Source organism: Nannospalax galili, unplaced genomic scaffold (assembly GCF_000622305.1).
Source record: "Nannospalax galili isolate Female #2095 unplaced genomic scaffold, S.galili_v1.0 scaffold891, whole genome shotgun sequence".
Lineage (NCBI taxonomy): Eukaryota > Metazoa > Chordata > Mammalia > Rodentia > Spalacidae > Nannospalax > Nannospalax galili.
This window is the reverse complement of record NW_008330576.1, coordinates 959488-982942: the sequence shown is the minus strand read 5'-3', so window position 1 is coordinate 982942 and position 23455 is coordinate 959488. Positions and strand designations below refer to the sequence as shown.

The following is a 23455-nucleotide window of genomic DNA, read 5'->3' as shown; positions in this document are numbered from 1 at the left end:
TAGAATTTGCTAATGATCACATTATTGACCTAAAAAACCAGAATTTTCTTATACTTACAAATTAATTTAAAATTACATTTTGTAAATATCCTCCTCTTCCATATTTCTCTCTCTCTCTCTCTCTCTCTCTCTCTCTCTCTCTCTCTCTCATTAGATATTGTATCTCTCCTAAACTTAAATACCATGGCTTCTCCTTAGCTATCAGGGATATATTCCAAGATTCTTAGTGGATCACAGGCAGTAGTACCAAACCATATATATATATATCCTTTATGTTGCTATGACTTAATACCACAGACTGTACTTTATAAAAAATAAAGGTTTATTCACTTTATGGCTCAAGATCAAGAAGCCACATTTGCTGAGGTCCTTTACATAGTCTCAAGGCAGTGCTGAGGATCACATGGTGAGATAGGGGTTCCTCTTTCAGATTGTTCATTCTATAAGGCCATAGTCCAGTTGAGTTAGGACCCTGCCCTATGGTCTCATTTAATATTACCTCACAAAGGTCAGTTTAAATCTCCAAATGGAGATTATCAACATGAGTTACCACCAATCGGAACATTTTTTTTTCTCTTCTTTTGTTTATTTTTTTTTTTTTTTTTTTTTTTGGTCTTTTTGAGACAGGTTCTCCCTGTGGCCCCAACTGGCCTGGAACTCGCTATGTAGACCAGGCTGGACTCAAACTCACAGATCCACTTGCCTCTGCCTCCCAAGTGCTGGGATTAAAGCTACCATACCCAGCACAGAACATATTTTCTAAATACCATCTTCTGTTCCTCTGTTCAAATGTATCAAATGTATAAGCTAATATGCACTGTTTAGATTTCCTTAGTTTCATTTCATGTTTCAATCTTTCTTGAGCAACAGAGGGCATATATTTTGCTCTGCTTTGTTTTGATACTTAGATACTGTATTAATTCACTGTTTTAGGATTTGCAAGTTGAGAAAAAGCTGCAGTTGGAAAACACATTTCTTATGTTTGCTGCCAGTTTAGTGCTTAACTTTGTTTAAAGTAATTATCACTTTGGAGATTGTGTTAATAGAATGGACTTTTTTTTCACCATGAATGTGTGGTGGGCCTGCCATATCCACAGGTTCCAAATCCACAGGTTCCACATCCATGGAGTCACCTAGCTAAGGCTTGAAAATATTTGAAAAAATACTTGACTATGTAAAAAATTGTTTTCTTGTCATTTTTCTTTAAACAGTGAGGTATATTTGATATTATTAATAATCTAGAGCTGATATAAACTCTGTATAGGTTTATGTTTATAAGCCACATGCAAATACACCATTTTGTATAAGGCACTCCAGATTTTAATACCCAAAGGAAACCCATCCCCATAGATATTGAAGGATTTTGCATGCATACTCTTTTGTATGAAATGTTAGAATACTTGTTTTAGTTGTATCAGGGATTTAGTTCACAGTTTATGTTTTATAGGATGTTGTATATACAAACTGATTGCTTAGCATTTTCTTAATCTTCCTCCCCTTCCTCCCAGGTGGATACATTGCAAACAGTCTAGCAATTATGACAGATGCACTGCATATGCTAACTGACCTTAGTGCCATCATACTCACTTTGCTTGCTTTGTGGCTGTCCTCAAAGTCACCAACTAGAAGATTCACCTTTGGATTTCATCGCCTAGGTAGGTAATTGAGGTTTCTTTTGGTTTATAATATTTTCACATAAACCACAATGAACTATAGCTCTGATTAACTGAAATCTGTGTGGTGATAACTTATTTGAATAAAGAGAATAAAAATAAATAATGAGACCGATCCAAAAACCTATCTTCTTTGGGAACATCCAGCTTAGTCCCAACTAAACAATTTGCACATAAAAAAATTATGATGATCATTAATCTTCAAATGGCATTCCCCATGTCTTGAAGATGCTATCATAAAGAAGTTTACTTTCAGTTTATTGAACCCAGCAAAACCATGTAGATTTAACTTAATAAGCATTAGCTGCTTTGTTTATTTTTGAAATTTCAAGTAAGGCTACTGAAGCCTAGATTTTAAGCATTATTATAATATATACAACATATGCTGTGACTGACGTTTTATGATATCAGCATAATTCTGCAAGTACATTCATAATCAAGAAGGATTAAAGTTGATCCTGGGCATTGTGGCACACGCCTTTAATCTCAGCGCTCTGAAGGCAAAGACAGGCAGAACTAGTTCAAGGTCAGCCTTGTCTACATAGTGAGTTCTAGGCTATCTGGGGCTACAGGGAGACCCTGTCTCTTTCCCTGTCTCTAAAAAAAAAAAAAAAAAAAAAAAAACCCAAACATTAGAGTCATGCATTATTATCTACATAGCTCTGATTCTTACTGTTATTGTGCTTTTTAACTTTTTACTCACTCTGAAAATGTATTAAAATAATTATTTGAACAGTTATATAAAGGACCATATCAACAAACAACATTTACATAAAACCCGAAAGTTAACATTTTCTTGACACGAACATATACAAGTTGTCTCAGAGGCACCAAGCTAACATCTGGTAGTTTTATTTTGTAAGAACCACACACTTGTGGCCAATACATCAATCAGTTCTTCCTCTTCTTTGTTTCTTTTTTAACCTCTCCTTAACCTATTGCCTAGATTGTATTTAGTCACTAAGTCTTTGAGCATAAAACTTGGCATTGTACCTAAGTAGTGATATCCAAGCAGCTGTCTACTAGATCGTCAGGTTGAGGGGTCATCTGGCATCCCCAGTTCGAACCACTCTCATCCACCATGCACAAAACCTAAACCTGTAAGCATTTTCCAGCATTTTGTCGTGTTCCTAAAAGAAACTTCCAAACTTTCCGATGTAGTTTATAGTCACTTGTCTACTGGTTGCCATGGGGCTTTTAATGAACTTCAAAATTATTTTCAAAGGTTACTGTTTTATGATGTAGACACCTGTAATTTAAAGTCTGAAATTTAAACATATCATCATGGAATGGAGAGATTTTTAACTTCTTTTTTTTAATATTTTATTTTTTTTTCTGTGTGTGTATGTATGAGTATATTGGCTGCATGTATGTGAGTGCACCTATGTGGTGCAATGCTGTGGAGGTCAGAAGAGAGCATTGGATTCCCCTGGAACTGGAATTAAGGACAGTTCTTAGCTGCCATGTGGGTACTGGGAATGGAACCCGGGTCCTCTGCAAGAGAATTCAGTGCTCTTAACCACTGAGCCATCTCTCCAGCCGCTAGATTTTTAACTTCTAATACTATTTGAAGGAGTGTTTGTTTAGTCTATGGTTCCTCACCACTTTTAGATTAGACCCCTTGGAACTCTAATGAGAACAGTAGAACTTTCCCCAAGAAAAACACAGTAATAAAACAACAGATTGCTGCACATCTAAGTTCAGAACTGAAAATTATGTTAAATGTCAAACAATTAACTGAAAATTATGTTAAATATCAAACAATTGGAGTGTGTGTTCTACATAGTTGGTTTGATTCTTCATAGAAGACAGACAGTACATGGCAGGTGTGGTGGTGTGTGCCTTTAATCCCAGCCCTCAGGAGGCAGAGGAAGGTGGAACTCTGCGAGATGGAGACCACCCTGGTTCACATTATTTCCAGGAAGGCCGTGACTAGGGAGACCTGTCAAAAAACAATCTACAACAAAAAGAAAAGAGATACTACTTAAAGATGAGAAAAAATAGAATTTACTAGTCCCTGGAGTTTTCTGTAGAAGGTAAAATCTATCTCCTTTAAAAGCACTAAATTCTAGCTAGGCATGGAGGTGCACGCTTTTAATCCAGCACTCAGGAGGCAGAGACAGGTGGATCTCTGTGAGTTCAGGGCCAGCCTGGTCTACATAGTGAGTTCCAGACCAAATGGGGCTACAAGGAGACCCTGTCCCAAAAGACCAAAAAAAAAAAAAAAAGTACTAAGTTCCAAGATGAATGACTAGGTATCAACATTTAACTCCTGTCTGAGAGTCTATGAAAATGAAAACCTAGAAATACCAAATCAGAGAGCCTGAGGGCTAGCTGGGTATGGCAGTTTATGTCTGTAATCCCAGCCCTTGGAAGCTCAGGCAGGAAGATTACTTGGCCTAAAGATGAGAGACTATCTCCAAAAACAGGAGAGAGAGAAACACTAAAGGGTTGAGTCACCAACAAGTTGGAAAGTAGATAGAAGTGGAAGTGGATTGAAGGAAGAGCAAACTAAGAAGCTAGCCTAGAGAACACTGTAAGCTAGGAAGCTAGGAACAGATAAACCGACAGACAAAGAGCCAAAGTGGGGGTTGTGTCTGAAAACGGGAAAGGTCAATGGATGTGAATTGGGAAGCAGCACTCGGTGTTTCCAGTATACCCTCACCTCTCGTCCTACCACTCAGGCAGCTTGCATCTCCCTGTAAAATAACAGATGATTTTTCTGGGAAGAGATTGAATGGTATGGGGAAAAATAAGGTTTTTTTGGTTGGATGTTGGTGCTTTAACATAAGACTTATGCTATGATCCAAGGCTCTAAAGCTTACAGCCTTATCTGTTCCCCACCTGCTCACCCTAAAGCGACACACTTACACATTCTGCCATGCCCTATACCTCTGATAAGTAACTGTCTTAATATACTTTTAGCCTAGCCTTCTATTGTGAGGTGCTTCACCAGAGAAGACCACTCAGACAAAGTTTTGCCAAATGAAAGTTGTTGCTGGCCAGGGGTACTACACAGGGGTGTCGGAACCCAAGTGTATAGCCCCAAGCTATCTCTAGGGTAAGTTTTTATACAGAGAAACCATAACCAAGAGTGAAAAGTTTAGGTTCCCCAAGCTTACAGGTGGAGAGCCCCCTTAACAATTTCTGTTCTATTAAGCAACAATTACTATTTTGCAGAAGCCAAGCATAACCTACAGAAACTATAAATCTGCAGTTATCAGGTGCTCTCCAGGGCACACTGACCTGTTCCCAAGACAACTGGGGTCCTGCTGACATGTGTTCCCATACCCTGGGCCTGATAATTTCAGAGACTAGAACCAGCCTGAACTTTAACATGGCCTAGCTATGGTCAAGAAGTGCCCTTCTATTGCACTTCAAGAATTTTTCTTTGCAAAGAACAATCCCTTACCTTTCTGCCTTAAATGTGAATAGTTAACCAAGTCTTCCAGCAAAGGAGGAAAAAATATCAGCATAAAAGAAAATAACCAAAACTTAACACTAACCTCAGAAGGGTAATGGAAAGAAGAAAAAAGAAACATACAAGAAAAAAATTATTTGGAAATAATACTACTGCTGAATGTTTTTAAAAATAGGACTTTTCTAGAAAACATAGCCAAGAAAGTCTACCAGAATATATAATGGAAACAGATAGGAAGATAGGATGGAAACAGAAGGAAACATGTCAAACGGTAAGAGAACAGTTTATAAAATCCTAAGGCTGCCTAGTAAGAACATCAAGAATCAGAATTTGAAAAGCAAAAGTGAGTACCTATATAGTGGGTGTGGGATTTCTCACAGAGATCCACCTGCCTCTGCCTCGCCTGGCTTTTTCTCTTTTAAAAATCATCTAAAACATAATGGGAAATTATTTAAACACATAGATAGGAATTTTCCAGAACTAGGGAAATACTGAAGCTTCACACCAAAGAACACAGTGGATCTTCTTTTTCCTTTTTTGGCATTCCAAGCTCCTATGAGACTGTAGACCTTGCTTCACTTACTCTTCCTTTGAAGTAGTGACAAGAATAATGAAAGCGTAAACTTGCATTGATTTGGGGGAACTCAACAGATAAAGACAGAATTTGGTGAATAAAGCTCTAAAGTAAAAGAGAACAGTTGGTATTCCTAAGCGCCACAAGCACTGTTGCATCTTGGGTATCTGAAATTCTGTGTTTACATTGGACACAAAGTACAGCTCTTGTGACCTCTGATTCTATGATTTGGAGAGTGTATTCCCTCTGAAGAACTTCTGGGTTGTTACTGTATCTGGGTTTGGTATGGTTTTGTTTTAATGATATTGAAGGTGAGGAAAGGTCCGGGGGTGGTTATTAATTTGTTTTGTAAATATATAAAACATATGCTATGAAAGTTTAAAACATTGGAAGGTTCACTTAGAAATCTTGACTTCATCTGTCCCCTCCGCCCTGCCTCCTTCCACACTCTATATTAATAAGCTACTTCACTTAGTTCCTGATTTATGCTTTCAGAATTTGCTTTTGGGAACATAAACAGATACATATGTGTCCATATTCTGCTTCTTGCCATCCTTATGCAAAAGGCAGTTTGCTGTGCACCTAGGTCCAGACCTGGAGGCAGCCAAGTGTATACAGGGCCAAGTTCTACTCCTAGAGGCCACTTTATACCCAGAAGTCCAGAAAATCTGGCTTGAAAAAGCTCTGCACTTAAAAAAAGAGAGAATGAACACTGAAGTGTTGATATAAAAATTGTATTCTCTTTAAGAAAATTTTATTTTTATTTTATGTGTATGAGTGTTTTGCTTGGATGTATGTAAATGCATCAAGTGCATACAATGCCCAAAGAGGTCAGAAGAGGGTGTTAGAGTCCATGAAGCTGGAGTCACAGACAGTTGTTGGCCACCATGTGGGTTCTAGGAACTGAATCCGGGTCCTCTGCAAGGGCAGCCATCTATCTGGCCCCCACGTAATTTTTTGGAATAAGAACTGCACACAGTGATACTGTCTTGAGATAAATTAGATTTGTTGGAATTTTACACTTGATTAGTGAACCAAATATCAGGCCATCATTTAATTACAGTTATAATTTTAATTCTGCAATGTAGATATGTTTTCTAATTTTAAAAATCACATTTTCTGGGGCTAGAGAAGATATCTCATGGTTAAGAGTGTATACTGCTCTTGTAGAGGACTTTGGTTCCCAGTCAGTGCCCACACTGGGTGGCTCACAACCTCCTGCAACTCCAGCTTCAGGAGATCTGATGCCTCTGGCCTCTGGGGGCATCTGCACGCATGTGCATGTACCCACACACATACGCAAAATTGAAAATAAAATAAATTTTTAAAGATTACATTTTCTCCAGTCTTTTTATTAGTTTATATTTATTTGTAGTCTGTTAATTGTATACTTTTGTTTAGTGTTTTCAGGCACCTGTGAGAGGCAGCAAATAGCTTGGTTCAAATGCTGACTCTGACTTCTTACCAGTATAACTTGAGGAAAGTTCCTTAACAACTTTGTACCTCCATTTTCTGTTTGTAAAAAGATACTCATAATAGTGTCTCCCACAGAGTTAAGGACAGTAGATGAATTAATATTTTAAAGCATTTAGAACCATGCTCAGCACTTCAAAAGTAGCCTTCATGCTTCATAAATGAACTTCACTTAATCTGAAAGAACCTGATAGTGACTTCAAAGCTTATTTGTAGCATATATGTATGTTTACAGAAAGGTCATTATAAACTTTTTGGAATATCAAGTCTTGAAAAGGTCTGGTTAAGTTTTAGCATAATTTGGCAATGATTCACATTCACTGGATTTAGGATCTAGAGGTAAAGCAGATTTTATCGTGCTTAACAGAAAACAAATGCTGTAAGCCCAGTGGAAGCCCACAGCAGAACCTGCTCCCCCTTTTCCCCTGTGCCTGTTCCAGGCGTCAGTTCTGTTAGTCACTGCATTTTTTTCTTTTCCTTTGTGTGAAGCTGTGGATGCTGTGAGATCATTCTTATTTCTTTCTTACTTACAGTGAGATAAGTAGCAGGTTTATATGGGAGGGGGGAGATGTGATAGAAGTCTTGTGTCTTGTTTCTATTTATCATTTATTTATTTTTAAAGATTATTTATTTTTACGTGTATGAGTATTTTACCTGCATGTATGTGAGTGCACTATGTGCATGCCTGGTGCCCATCAAGGCTAGATAGGGGCATTGGATCCCCTGGAATTGGAGTTACAGACGGTTGTGAGCAGCTATGTTGGGTACTGGGAACTGAAACCTGGATCCTCTGCAAGAACAGCCAGTGCCCTTAACAATTGAGTCGTCTCTCCAGCCCCATGTTTTATTTTTAAAAGTCTGGATTTATTTGATTGTGGGCATGGGCATGTCACTTTATTCTGACAGCTAATAAAATTTAATAAAGCCACACTAGAAGAAATTCTACATATCTTTAGGAGGAATAAGATTATCTCCTAAAGGGGCAGTGCCACTCTGCAGAGAACAGCGCCCCCCCCCTTCTCTTGCTTGTTTTAACCTTTGTGAATTACTAAAGAATTGACTTTTTTTTTTAAACTTTTCTCCCAGATCTTTGGGCTGCAGCTTGTACACTGATATAAAAGGACTGTAGTAACAGAGTTCTTTGTATTTGGGATAGAAAGCAATATTTGTGCTGTGATCATGTAAAAATCCTCAGCCTATGTTAATGGCAAGTGACTGTACAGGTACTTTATATAGAAATAAGTGCTAAGCAGAGACCTTAGTCAAATCTGACTAAGTGTGTCTTGGGGCAGGCATTTGGTTACAATGCCAATTCTGTATAGTTTTGTGGGGGGGGGTTTGTTGTTGTTTTTTGTTTTTTTTAATCCCCTGGTGCTAAAGGAGTAGAAAATATTCAACTAAAATTTTTTCCTTATATGTGCATTAAAAAAAAATTTCTTCTCTCTACTTGATTCATTTTAACAGCTTCTTCCTACCCAAGACAAAAATTGTGTCTTTTCTTTCCACAATTCTTCTCCCCAAGGTCCCCAGTTGTGCATGGCTATGGCTTTGCCTCTGTGTTGGGCTTATGTTGGTGACAGGGGAGGTTTCTGTCATTTTCAGATTTTGGTCTTAGGCCACTGAAAATCCCAATGTCTTCAGCCTGAGTACTATAGGGATCTCTGTGGCCGAGATAAAACACAAATACTAATGTGGGAGTTTTAGGCAGACCCAATACGCCCACTGTTTTCCTTCTGTTTTCTTCCTTAGAAGAAGGTAGAAAAGAGCATAAAGAAAGTGAAAGAGAGGGGATAGCGCTGTTCTTTCTTGCTCATTTTCGGGGAGGGGGTCTTTTTGAGACAGGTTCTCCCTGTAAGCCCCAGCTGGCCTGGAACTCACTATGTAGACCAGGCTGGCCTTGAACTCACAGAGATCCACTTGCCTTTGCCTCCCGAGTGCTGGGATTAAAGGCGAGTACCACCATGCCTGGTTTCTTGCTCATTTTTTTATAGACCTCTGAGCATGCCTTTGGATGTTTGCTATGTTGTAGAGAGTTCTTTGACACAATAGAAAGACCAGTGTCATGTACTTTAAGTGAAATATACTCATTAGCATCATAGCATTAGCAGAGCTAAAGTTATGATAGACCAGTACATTTATGCTGCACCCACAAAAACATGTATGCTTGTTGTGAATGGTTCACATACTTGAGACTAATTGGTATTTATACATTGAATGGGTACCCACCCAAGAGTCGCCAGTTGAGTAAATGAGTAATAGAGTGAGGAGACATAATTATTGTATGCACATAGACACAAATATAATCACAGATTGTAAATGCTATAAAGAGAAATAGTAAGATACTACCCCAGAGAATAACGAAGGATGCATCATCTTTGAAACTTCTAGTTTGGCATTTCATTTTTGTTTTTAAATGTACAATAATTTCCACATTTCAGATTTGTGGTGGTTTAAATGAGAAATGTCCCCCATAGGCTCATGCATTTGAACCCAGTTGGATTGTTTTGGGAGGTTGTGGAACTTTTAAACCGTGGAGACTCACTGGAGGAAGTATACCACAGGGGGCAGGCTTTGAGAGTTTATAGACTCACCCCACTTTGAGTTCTTGTTCTGTTTCCTGTGTTAGGTTGACAGTGTGATCTCTCAGCTTCCTGCTCCTGCATCCATGCCCTCCCCCTATTATAGACCAAAATAAACTTTTCCTTAAGTTGCCTTTGTTCATGGTATTTTATCACAGCAACAGAAAAGTAACTAGTACAGTACTATCAAAACTTGATAACCAAGAGTTTCCTGCCCTTTAAATTTTATTTTAGTATTTACTAGCCAATCAGATACAAACTGTTTATTCTCTGTATGGAAAATTCAGGTTGTACTTTTGTCTTTATAAGAGCATTCACATTTGTTTTTATTTCAGCTAAATAAAGACCCTAGGAAGCAACATGTGATGTCACATGCCTCTAACCCTAGCACTTAGGAGACTGAAGCAAGAGGACTGCCCCCAGTTTGAGCCCAGCCTAGGCTACAAACTAGTTAGGGCTGCATAGTAAGACCTTGTCTTGAAAAGCAGGCTGCCGTGCTTGGTGACACATGCCTGTAATTCCAGCACTTGGAAGGCAGAGACAGGAGGATCACTGCAGCTTTGAGGCCAGCCTAGCCCACATAATAAACTCCAGGCCAGTCAGGGCTACTTACCAAGACCCTGTCTCAAAAATGAATCAAAGCAAAACAAAAACAAAAAGACCTAAGTGATCCAGCAAAAAGCATATATTAATTTGTCTTACTCTCCTCCAAGACCATAGCTTAACGAAATGAAGTGATTTAATTATATATGTGTAAAGTAGCACAATACATTAGAAGTAGTACAACAGTAGACTTTCTGGTACTTCCACAAAACTCTCCTTTCAGGAATGTTTTGTTAATACTGAATTTTGGTTTAGATTGAAATATAACCATTCAAGCTTACCTAAAGCCAATGGAGTAGTAATTTTCACAGAAATCTTGGGTTCTAGTTGTGAAAGTTCCTGGGTCTCCTTCAAGTAAACAAAAAGTCCATCAGAACTGCACTGATTTTGTCATGAAAAGCTTTATTGTAAAGCTTTATTGTAAGCTGTGTTACCAGACACCAACCCAGAACAAGAAAGAGAAGATTGGAATCTGTCATAATTTAGTGGCTGATAGAATTCTTTGTTTTCTCTGACAGGTGAACTTGCCTATCTATATTTGCTTCCCATCATCCTTAAAAAAAAAAAAACACACACACAACTATGAAAGGTATTTTTAAACAGTAATTGGTCCTATTCATGGCATTTTACATGACCTTAATTTATTCATAGTGAAATAACTATTTTTTAATCTGAATAATCAAATTAGTAGATTAGCATTTTAAGCTAGATAGGACTATCTATGTCCTAGTCTTCTCAATTATAAATCCTCAGCCCATAAAAAAATCCAATTTTGTTATTGGATTTTTTATTTTATTATTTTCTTTTGCATTTATTAGTATTCTGTCTAGAAGACATTTTGACATGTGGTTAATGATAGATGAATGCCTTTTCCTGGAGAGAACTAAACTATGTGACGCATCTCTTAGAAATTGCTGGAAAGTGGGGCTAGAAAGATGGCTCAGTGGTTAAGAGCACTTCCTGTTCTTGCAGAGGACCTGGGTTCGGTTCTCAGTACCCACAACATGACTGCTCACAACCATCTGTAACTCCAGTTCCAGGGGATCTGTCACCCTCTTCTGGCCTCTTCAGGCACTGCATGCACACACAGACAAGCTGACACACACACACATAAGTTAAAAGGTAAGATAATTTTTTTAAAAATTGCTAGAAGGGGGACTGTCATTGATAGAGGTACCCTGATATGCTGTTTGGGGAATTTCTAGGGGTCATCTGGATTACTGATAACCATGGGCAGGTGTCAGGATTCCTTTTATGCCACTCCACATAGAAGAGACTGGTAGTATGAGAGCTGGATCCTTGGCTACAGGCTATGGGAGCATATTGGGCTTTGTAAGGGCAGGGGAGTCCTTCTGCCAAGGAACTCTGTATATTCTTGGATTTGACTTTTCTTTTCCTTTGTTTTGAATTTGCCTTCCTTTTCTGAGGATATAAAAGGTAATTCTGAATGTTTAGGAAAATTATCACTGGAGTGTGGGGTTCTCATATTTAGCATACACATACAGTTATAGGATACCCAGTATACTTAAAACATTGCAATGGGACATGCAAAAAATGTTTTTCTACAATGCAAATTTAACTGGATATTCAGTGTTATATATGCCAGACCTACTAGGACAGTGCAAAGGAGCACCAGTAATAATTATGCCAGCATAAGAAGTAGGAACTGGTCTGTCCTGGGGAGAAGGGAAAGTATGGTCAATCTAAGCAAAAGGAGTTGAGAAAGATTTTTTTATTTGTTTTAAACTGTCTTAATTGCCCCTCTTTATTATGGACACTCATCTCTTTGTGACTGTGAATCACCATGAAAATAAAGTATATTGCTTTGTAATTTTCATATTTAAATTTTTGTTAAGGCACTTTAAAAACTAAGGTACCTGCTATTTAATTATGAATTTTTATAGGGACCACCACCCATACATGAGATTTAACAGTCTAAAATTAAAAAAAAAATTGTGTGTGTGTGTGTGTGTGTGTGTGTGTGTGTGTGTGTGTGTGTGAATGCCTTGTGTAGTGTACAGGTGCTTACAGAGGCCAGAAAAGGGCATTTGATCCTTAGAGCTGGAGTCACAGAAAGTTGTGAGCTGACCAACTTCAGTCCTCTGGAAAAGCAGCAAGCACTCTTAACTGCTGAGCGAGCTCTTCAGCCCTCTTTCTTTGTGTTATTTACATATGAGTGTTTTACCAGAAGCAATTGTAACTTAAGACATGGTTTTCCGTATGTTTTTCGTTTTTGTTATCATTTTCCAGTTTGTTGTTGTTTTGGGGAATTTAGTTCATAACTTAGCCCAATCTTAATTGAATAGCCCGGTATCATCTTCTCTTGTTAACCTTTCACTGACTTTTTGCAGATTCACAAATACTTGAAAACCTGCTACATGAAGACCTCTCTGCTTAGCGCAATAATAATTAAGACACATATTTAGACGGTGTATCCTCAAAGCGTGTACAGCCTATACTTAATCGAGGAGACTCTCTACAACTTCATGTACTTCAGTTTAGCTCTGTCTTCTGCTGTTCTTATCTCCTTTTCCCCCCCCTCTAGTTATTTGAGACAGGGTCTCCCTATAGCCACCAGCTGGCCTGGAACTTGCTATGTAGACCAGGCTGGCCTCAGTCTCACAGAGATACTCCCACTTCTGCTGAAACTAAGGTGTGCACCACCACACCCAGCAGTTCTTATGTCTTTTGATGTAATAACTAGTGTGTCTAGAACAAATAAACCGTGGATTTACATGGAATTGTCTTTTGTCTTTAACATCTCTTCTGACCATGTGCAGGCTTTCATAGGCGTTTTAGCTATATTAGTTAGGTATAATTTTTCTGCATTGTAGTTTATATATAAATTGATATGAAAATGCATCGCAATATAATATATTTGAACTACCTGGAACCTTTAAGCAATGAATAATCCCAGGTAACAATTTTCTAAATTGTTAAACCTTTTAACAGATTTCAGAATTAATAACAAGTTTCTCTGAAGGAAGAGTTTTCTTTAAAAGTGTTTCCTTGCTTTTGTGTGTCAGCATTTACTTATCACTATTGTTGTTGCTACTGTTGCTGTTGTTGGATTTTTGAGAGAGGGTCTTGCCTTGGTTGACCTGTCACTCATTATGTACCCCAGACTGGCAAGTCGGCCTCAGACTCCTGAGTGCTGGTATTAAAGACATGCACCACCACACCTAGCTTGTTTTATAGTATTTTAAATATACTTGGCATTACCCTGTTTTGTATTATTGTGAAAATACACAGAACTTTTACTTACCCTCACATAAGTAGAAAATTCAGTGCAGAGAAACATGTATGGTACAGTCTTTCCTGTCTCCCAGCTAACTGTTCTTTTCACTCACAATAGTCAGTGTTTAATGAGTATTTTGTATAATCTTTCCAGAGATTGCATTGGCATATGATTATATGTTCTCTTTTCCCCTTTTTTATACAATGCTGTCTTAAGGTTCTTATTAGAATAAGCTTTCTGGTGCTTACTCTCCCAGATACATAGACTCATGCATTTTTCTCAGACTTTCTTATAATTATTAATTTGCCTGATTTTTGTTTTCTTGTTATCCACTTTTCTTTTCAGCAAATAGATGTCTGGTATCTCCCACTGTGTATGTATAACACTTTACCTACGTGTCTCCGGATATTCTTGATACTACAGCGTTGCACTTCTAGAAAGCCTTCTAGATCTAACCTTTGTACACAGGAATTTTCTTACTAGTAGTCAAGAAAGAGATGCATATTTAATTTTGATTCATTTTATTAATTGGCTCTCAAAAAAAGGTGAAATTATTTAATATCTTCATCAGTATTATCCTTGTTGAGAATTACCAGACTTAAAGTTTTTGCCAACCTAACAGAAGTATAAGAATTTTATTTTATTTTATTTTATTTCATTTTATTATGATTAGTATTGAGAATATGGACATTTTTCCTATGATGAATTACTGTTTGTGTTCTTTCCCCATTTTTTTTTCCTAAGACAGACTCTCCCTGTAGCCCTAGCTGGTCTGGAACTCGCTATGTAGATGAGGCTGTTCTCAATCTCACAGAGATCCGCCTGCTTCTGTATCCCAAGTGCTGGGATTAAAGGTGTGTGCCACCACTCCTAGCATTACCCATTTTTCTTATAGGTTATTTATCTTGTTACTGTTTTTGAGACAGGGTTTCTTGTATCTCAGGCTGGCCTCAAATTCAGGCCAGCTGTTGCTGAGGATTATGAGTTTAAATTTTGAGTCCTCCTGACTCTACCTCATGAGTTCTGGGAGTACAGTTGTACACCTGCACCATCATGGCCTGGTTTAAGCAAGGGATCAACTCAGGGCTCTGTGTATGCTAGGCAAGCACTCTACCAGCTGAGCTACGTTATCAGCCTGTTGATACTTTTTAAGTGTACTTGTTTTGTTAGAAAAGTAGTCTGTAGTCATATATTTCCATTTTCTCCATCTTTTTTTGCCTTCTGTACAGTTTGTAAACGTACATAATTTGAGATCTGAGTCAGGGGTGGTAGCTGTGAATTCATTAAAGATCTACCTCATTCAAGCTGCTAAATACTTTTTAAACAAGAAAAATGTTATAACAAAAAATAATGTAGTGCTTTTACCTCCTTAGAAGAAAGAAAATGTTAATAAAAGTCTGAAAACTATGTAGTGGGTATGAAGTATAATAACAATGCTGAAAATGCATGTGTTTTATATATCTTTCCTTCTAGAGGTTTTGTCAGCTATGATTAGTGTGCTGTTGGTCTATGTTCTTATGGGATTCCTCTTGTATGAAGCTGTGCAGAGAACTATCCATATGAACTATGAGATAAATGGAGACATCATGCTCATCACTGCAGCTGTTGGTGTTGCAGTTAATGTAATGTAAGCCCAATATTTTTCACATTAATATTTCAGGTACTATGATTTTAGAAGTTATTGTATATGCATGCATTCAGACTATGAAATGCTATTTTTATATTTTAAAAATATAGTACGTACGTTTTTCTTGTAAGTGTAATTAAAATGGAGCATTATAAACTCCTGTTAGCTTGTTCAGGTGTCCTGCAGTTTGACAATAAGAAGGAATTTAAGTAAGACAAATAATTTTGTTTAATTTTTAATATTTTTATGTTAGCTACATTTAAAGGTATTTATGATAGTTTTGTGTGTGTGTGTGTGTGTGTGTGTGTGTGTGTGTGTGTGTGTGTATGCCATGGCACATATGTGGAGGTCAGAGGACAGCTTATGGGAGTTATTCTCTTCTTTGACTATTTGGGCTCTAGGAATTAAACTCAGGTCATCAGATTTGGCAGCAAGCTCCTTTACCTGCTGAACCATCTCTTACTGATCTGTTAGCTCATTTGTTAACTACCATTTTTCCCTAAAAGCTACTAAAATGATAAGTTATATGTTTAATCATTTAGAGCAGGGGTCAGCAGATTTTTTCTGAAAAGGATAAATAGAGTTTCGGGTACAGTTTAGTACTATTACTAGCATGCATAAGGACCCGGATGGAGCTCCAGTACTTCCAAAACAATGAAAAGACTACATAATAAGTGTTTTAGGTTTTGAGAGCTATACAGTTTCGTTTGAGTCTATTAAACACTAATGTTAAGAATAAAAACAGCGATATTCATTGTGTAGCCAAATGAGTATGGCTCTATTCTAATGAAACTTTATCTTAAAAAGAAACATGTAGCCAAATATGGTCTATATGCCATAGTTTACTAATCACTGCCTAATGTAATGGCTTCTGTTCATACCTAGAATAAAAATCACAAGTTCCTACCATAGCCTTTTCATCTCTTAGCACTTCGTGCTTACTTTATTCTGGCCATGATGACTGTCCTTTTTTCAAGCACATGGATTACATTTTCATTTTAGGGCCTTTGCCTGCTGTTCTTCTGCCTAGAACACTTTCCCACCACTTGCTTCTGGCTCCTGTCAAGTCTGTGCTCAAATGGAGACTGAGACCTGTGACTACTCCCCCTTACCTGACCCCTCGCTTCCCATAGTTTTGCAAAGCTGTACACTTTTTCCAAGAATTTCACACTAACTGGCTTTATATTGGGTGTGTATTTGTTTTCTTCTCTGACGTCCCATGTAGAACACAAGCTCCCTGAACTCAGAACAATACTTGGTATATAATGGATGCTCAAATATGTATTAAATGAATGAGCTCTGTATTGCTTCATTAGTGTCTGGTAGTAATAAATGTTTTGTCGGTGCTGGAGAGATGGTTAAGAAAACTGACTGCTCTTACAGAAGCCCTGGGTTCAGTTCCCAGCACCTACATGGCAGCTAACAACCATCCATAACTCCAGTTCCCTGCTGAATCTAATGCCTTCTTCTGACCTCCATGGGTATTGCACGGCATGGGTGCACCCACATACATGTAGGCAATATACTCATACACATAAAACAAAAATAATAAATAAATAAATGTTTTGTCAAAAAGCTAAGAGAAAATAATGCTTTTTTTCATTTTTACAGAATGGGGTTTTTGTTGAACCAGTCTGGTCACCATCACTCCCACTCTCATTCCCATTCCCTGTCTTCAAGTTCTCCTGCCGTGGGATCTGGTGGACACAGCCATGGGCAGGACAGTTTGGCAGTAAGAGCTGCATTTGTACATGCTCTGGGGGATTTGGTACAGAGTGTCGGTGTGCTAATAGCAGCATACATCATCCGATTCAAGGTAATATGGTTGATTTCCCTATTTCAGAATTACTTAATTTTGCTATTAAAGGAAAAGCTAATTGTCTCTTATCAATGCACTGTGCACTAAATTCATTTCTATGCATTTTGCATCCGTATAGTTATTTGTATTAGGAATAAACACAGCGGCATCACCTTGCCAGCTGGTTTTTCTGTAATTGGCTTTGGTAGATAGATAGCCTTGGCTGTAGAACTCAGTGTTAAGCTGAACCACTAGATAGTGGAATGTGCACTGAAGTAGAAATTAGAAATCTTGGTTCTCAGCTTTGCAGCAAGTCCTTCAACTCTAAATTTGAATTCCCTCCTCTTTAATATGAGACCCTTAATCCAGATGGCTGCTGCAGTTCTTTCTAAATTCAGTGCCTTAAGCTTCTGGTAAAGGGTTTAGAGATGGCACAGAGGGGAGCAAAATAGTGGTTAAACTCCTAGAGATAAGACACTGGAGGAAAGTCCTTCAAACAATTTTAAGAAAGAGTTTGTTTCTCAATTACACTATTCAAATTTTAGAAGTCTTCTCCAGTCCTGCTAAAGAAAGCCAGAGAACTGGGGACATGTGCCTTGTTTCACTTTATAATATGTCTTATGTCTGTCTACATTTAATCATACAGCTTTCATCTGTTACCTTTTAGCCAGAATATAAGATTGCCGATCCCATCTGCACATACGTATTTTCATTACTTGTGGCTTTCACAACATTTCGCATCATATGGGACACAGTAGTTATAATCCTAGAAGGTAAGCTCTTAATAATATCCCCATTGTGGGTTTATCTCTTCCTTAATAGAGACTGTGAGTCAGAGGGACACTCTGGGTAAGAGTCATGTCTTTGTATTTTACTGATATTTCTTAAACTGTATTACTCTATCCTGTATATAACAAATAAGAATCAGTACACGCCTGTGGGCTGTTCATTTGACCCTTAAGTAGCTAAGGGAAGTAGCAAGGCAGACAGTGGGGTAAATTATCCACATTTTCAAACAAAATATTTGATGGGATAATATAACTTGGTCAAGGTTTTGTAGAGCTAGGTCAAGAATGTAACTTTTGATTCTTAATGCAATTATGCTTAGTGTTTTATTTAACCCCTTAAGTATCCTTTAATTTGTGACTTTGTTGTATTTATGACATTCTTGCCTTATTGATAATGTGTCTAAGCATAAAAACAAAAGTTCTCAGTAATAGACTTATCATCATCAAATGTTCTAAGTAGGGTGTGGTTTACATGCCTTTAATCTCAGCACTTGAGAGGCAAAGGCAAACAGAGCTCTGAATTCCAGGCTAGCCTGTTCTACATAGCTAGTTCCAGGTTGGGGGCAGGAAGGATTTAGAGAGACCAAAAAAAAAAAAAAAAAAAAAGAAAGAAAGAAAGAAAAAATCAAATCAAATGTTTCTCTTTTTTTCTGTCCTTGCTATCTGTTAAGCTAAGTATTCTAACTTGACTACCATTCCATTTTAGTAAGAATTAACATTTTAAAGTATGTATTAATCTCTTATACATTTCCTATATTTTTGTAAGAATGTCCATAATTTATCTTTAAATATAAACATAAAGTATTCATTGAAAATGAATCTAGCAAAAACCATTTGTTTTCTTTTAATGTAATATAAAATGGTTTCTCTACCAAAGTAAAACTTTACTTAGAAATTATATATTCCAAACCATTAGGTGTGCCAAGCCATTTGAATGTAGATTATATCAAAGAAGCCTTGATGAAAATAGAAGATGTATATTCTGTGGAAGATTTGAATATCTGGTCTCTCACTTCAGGAAAATCCACTGCCATAGTTCACATGCAGCTAAGTATGTTGCTGATGGTAAATATGGGCCTGTCTGGGGTTAAAGGACAGCTATCTTTTGAACCAAACATCTGAGCTTATCACTACTTAGGGAGACTTTTCTAATGAAATGATTTAAGGGAGGGATATGTCTCTTCAAAAGGTAAGATGCAGGTCAGAAGGATAACTAGGGCTGAGAATATAGCTCAGTAGTAGAGCACTTGCCTAGCATGCATGAGACCTTGGGTTCAGTTCCCAGAACCTTGAAAATAAAATCAATAACACAGCATCACAAATTTATATTTACCTGTATATTAAAGGCATTAAAGTATATTTTCATGCCCTTTTCTCCATAAGAAAAGCTAGGCTCTTATTTAAGTAATTTCAAAGATTGATGACTTTAAAATTCAAAATAATGTATGCATTTGTTTTTTTTTAAGTGCATAAGGTCTTTAAACAAAAGATTTGTAATTGTTGTCTTATATTCTTCCTCTGTCTGAGAGTGGACTGGAGGGATTGGAATAATAAGAAGCTCTTCTGGACTTATGAAACTGCCTTCTGTAGTAGAATCATGTTGAGAGGGTAGAAATCATACTAACAGAAATATCCTCATAGGGTATTGTTGTTTCTTTATCTTATTTACTCAGGTGTAGCTCTGTACAATGCAGAGTAATGATATTTTCTTGATATTGCAGTTCCTGGAAGTTCATCTAAATGGGAGGAAGTACAGTCCAAAGCAAAGCATTTATTGTTGAACACATTTGGCATGTATAAATGTACTATTCAGCTCCAGAGTTACAGGCAAGAAGTGAACAGAACTTGTGCAAATTGTCAGAGTTCCAGTCCCTGACTTTATGTGTTTGGGGGTCTGCTGCCTTATTTGTCCTGCAGTCACAGATGTGAGAGCAATAAGTGCAAACCTACATGAGAAGTGGAACCTCTGACAGCTGTGTCCGTGCCAAGCACCAGTCCCTCGAAGTAGTCACTTCAGCTGTGACCGTGAGTCTCTTTAATGCAAAATGGGACTTCATAATGTTCAGAGGAAGATGTTTCCAAAGTACTGTTTACAGAATGAGCTGTAACTCTACAGATACCTCACAGAAGACAATCCGAGACCATACTTCATTAATTTGACAGAGTACACATGTCTTCAAGGGAGCATCAGAATTCAGTATTTGCATTTAAAGTACTTTTTACAGTCCTTTTCTATGAAGTCAGTGCTAGCACACTCAGTGTTAAATTGTTTTGTTTTGTATTTTAATCATCTGGCTTGTGGAATTGCTGCTCTCTTTTACAGAAATCATCCCTCAACAGATTTCAGAACATAGTAATAATATCCAGAGACTGGAATAAGCATGTATTCCTATTTCGAAATGTTTTATTTCACAAATAACTATTAATGTTATAATTAGAGTTATACTTTATAAGCAAGGTTTTCCAGATATTACTGGATTTTGAATATCAATCTTTTTGATTATTTGTAATCCTGTCAAAATCTTCATGTAATGTGGGCAGTGTCATTAAATTATTTAGGAAATATTTTAATATAATTCTGAATGTCAGAAATTAGTTTTAACTTCAAATTACCATATGATCATTTAAAACAGAGAAGGATGGGGTTTGGAATTTCAGATTTTTGTCTTCCCTAAAAATCACTTTTGTTGTTTATATAGAATTGTCTTAAGAACAGTAAGAAACTACAAAATTTAAGCAGTTATTCTCTGTCCTTTTAAGAACTGCCAACATTTGGTACAGTTAGATACCTTGGTTTTCATCTCTACACCAAGTAATCTATATGCATCTTTCAGACTAACTGTAGAGGGCTAAGGTTGAGTTTATTAATATCCACTATGTAAAGTAACCTTTACTCCAGAGAGGACTTCTCTTTCACAATATGGGTCAGGGGTTCTCCATGGACTACAGAAAACCCCAAGGTATATCTTGAATTTTTCCAATAATGCAATAGCAGAAAGATACAGAAGGGTTGGGTTGAGATCCTACTTTGAGAAAATGAAAGATAAAGGGCTTTTGGCCATGTGTATGCACGAAAGAACTAGAATGATGGGCATTAAAGCTGTGGGGAGGTAGCACGAGCATTTCCAAATGCAAGACAGCTTAACTGGTAATAGTTGTGTTACAGAGACATTTGTGAATATTCATGTTCATTGGCAACCATTGGTTTTGAGGTGATCTTTATGCACATTAGGGGTCCCTTTTCAAAAATTTTAGGAGACTATTAATAAATGGCAGATACTTCAGTGGATACCGAAGCATGTATGGCCTTTAGGTATCTAGGGGGAAAGGGGAAATTTGCATTATATACTAATAACTTTATCATATCAACTGAGCTTATTTCTTGGAAACATTTCTTTATCTTAATGTGGCCATACCTGGTTTTTAATATTGACTTGTTCCTTTAAAAGTTATTTTATAAAACAGTCTAAAAATCTACTTGACTATTGAAAAGGGTCATTTTTATAAAATACAGAAACACTAAAAACTTTAAAATCTTAATTAGCATATTCTGCTTGAAGTGAGGTACACCTGAAGTTTTATTGCTTTATTTTTGTAGCAAGAACTAGACTCTGTGCTTTACTGGGTCTACAGGATTGAGAACTGATTGATTCCACTTTTAGTAACTTGTCAGAACCCACAGAGGAGGACTTTAACTCAGCACTTAACACCAGGGACTGCACGGCTGACATCTTTAGTCTGTTCTTCACTTGCAGAGCTATAACTGCTTGGTAGCTGAGCTGTCTGAGCACTCCATTGCTCAGTGAAAAGCAGGATCTGAAGTGGAGAGACACAGTGCTGATCTTACACTAGAGAACATCACAAATAAAAACTTGGTGATTCTTCTATTCTAATGAATATTTGCAAATAATCAGTTGCTGTGAACCCATGTTCCACAACTCTGGCTGCATGTAGCCTTTTGATTTGTTTTAGGAAGACTGACTAATGATTTTTCTGCTTTAAGAAGCATACTGAGAATGCAGTTGAGTAAGACATGTTTCAGAGGGATGTGACAGGCAGAACTAGAAGCCGTTGTTCTCATACGTGGCTTAAGACTCCATTAGCCGTGGGTCTTATGTTCTATAAGCCCAGATTTCACATCCACGGCTCCTATTGGTACTGTTTGCCAAATCACTGGATTCCTTAGTTTACTATGCTTCTTTCAGTTTGTGGGGCTTTATTTTCATTCTCTAAAACTATGTTTCCTGCTTTTACAAATCTCAGTGTTCTATCTCTTCAACCCAGGTGACCCACCTGTCAGTGTTTGTCTTTAGGAAAATCCTCCTAGAATGGACACAGTCAAGATCAGCTGCACAAGCATCTCTCATCTGAATGTGAGGGAAACCATTCAGAGGCAAGGCACACTTAAAAAGTGTTTCCAGGTGGGAAAGAGCCTTTCTTCTTGAACAGTGAATTGTTCCTAATCCAGATTTCTGCACACTGAGCTTTGTAGAGCACATGAGACAGAACTAGACCACGTGGCCACCTGTGAATAGTGTTGCATTTCTTAGAACACCACTCAGCAAGCTTGTTTGGCTATATTTGTTTTCTTTTTATGTACTTATAATAATTGGTTCATCATCATCAGATGTTCTTAAGGAATCTAAACTCCTTTGAAGTACAGTCTTAGGCAGTTTTTCTATTGACTGCCTTGTATGTAGTAAGTTTGAAGCTACAAAATGTATCTCTAGATAAAAGATTAATTCATTTGTTTAGCTCCTCTTTGTACCAAGCTTAGTTATAAATGAACAGCGACACCAAACTAGATGCTGTGTTGAGGAAAGGCAGATCTGACCTCCAGATAGTTGATGAAGATAATATCTCTGTAGCAAACTCTCTCCAAGTCTGCATGTGGAGCCTATTGGTCAGGACTTCAGATTTTATTTAGAGATTGCAGTTAGGATATTGTTTGTGATGTTAGTGGGAGCATGCAAATTGGAGAGAAGAAATTGTGGGAAATTCCTCAGTGTTAAATTGTGTCTACATTTAGGCAAGCCAGTCATTGAGTTCCTGCTTACCAAAGTTTGTTGGGACCAACAGACATTTTCTGATTAAATTGACAGTGTCAATTTAAATAGTGTAATCAAGACTATCCTGAAATAAATGCAACCCAAAATTGAAACGTGCCAGTTGTCAGTTTCCACCTGGAAGATACCTTATATTTGGAGAACTTACACATCTCTAAATAAATGTGTTATTTAAAAAGCCATATCACAGTTTAAGAAATTGTATATACTTTTCCATATACCCCTTCAGAAACCAGGTATTTTGAATATGATTGATTTTAGAAAGATTTTGAAGCTGGGGTTGGTTTGTGTAATTAAGATAAAGGTATATGTATATGTACTGTATTTGCAATTTTCAAATTGTAATTTCCTATACATTTATTAAATAAAGTGTTGTTTTGCCATGTGGTTTATTTAAAAAATGTCCAATCCATTAAGTTTTTGTTTATTTTTATTGATTAAAAAAATAGTACGAGGCCTTAAAACATGCTCTTTAAACAGAAAAACTTTGGAAAATAGATTATAACCTATCTAGTTTTATAGTCTCAAACTGTGATGCCTTCTTAAATGTTTAAGAAAGAAGCCTGAAAACATCTTCCAGATAGGATGAGATAGTAAAGGAACCTTTCTCCTTTG

At 37.2% G+C, this 23455-nt stretch overlaps 1 protein-coding gene across 1 annotated transcript in view; it reads left to right on the top strand.

The window, feature by feature from the left end:
• Positions 1-23241, top strand: part of Slc30a4 (solute carrier family 30 member 4) — a 30226-nt gene extending 6985 nt beyond the window's left edge. The window contains exons 2-7 of the mRNA XM_008849280.3: positions 1509-1655; positions 15035-15188; positions 16800-17004; positions 17654-17759; positions 18691-18825; positions 19496-23241. Of these exons, the coding sequence (XP_008847502.1) occupies positions 1509-1655; positions 15035-15188; positions 16800-17004; positions 17654-17759; positions 18691-18825; positions 19496-19650 (902 nt within the window). The 3' untranslated portion in view covers positions 19651-23241. The remainder of the gene's footprint in view (positions 1-1508; positions 1656-15034; positions 15189-16799; positions 17005-17653; positions 17760-18690; positions 18826-19495) is intronic.
• Positions 23242-23455: the final 214 nt, after the last annotated feature.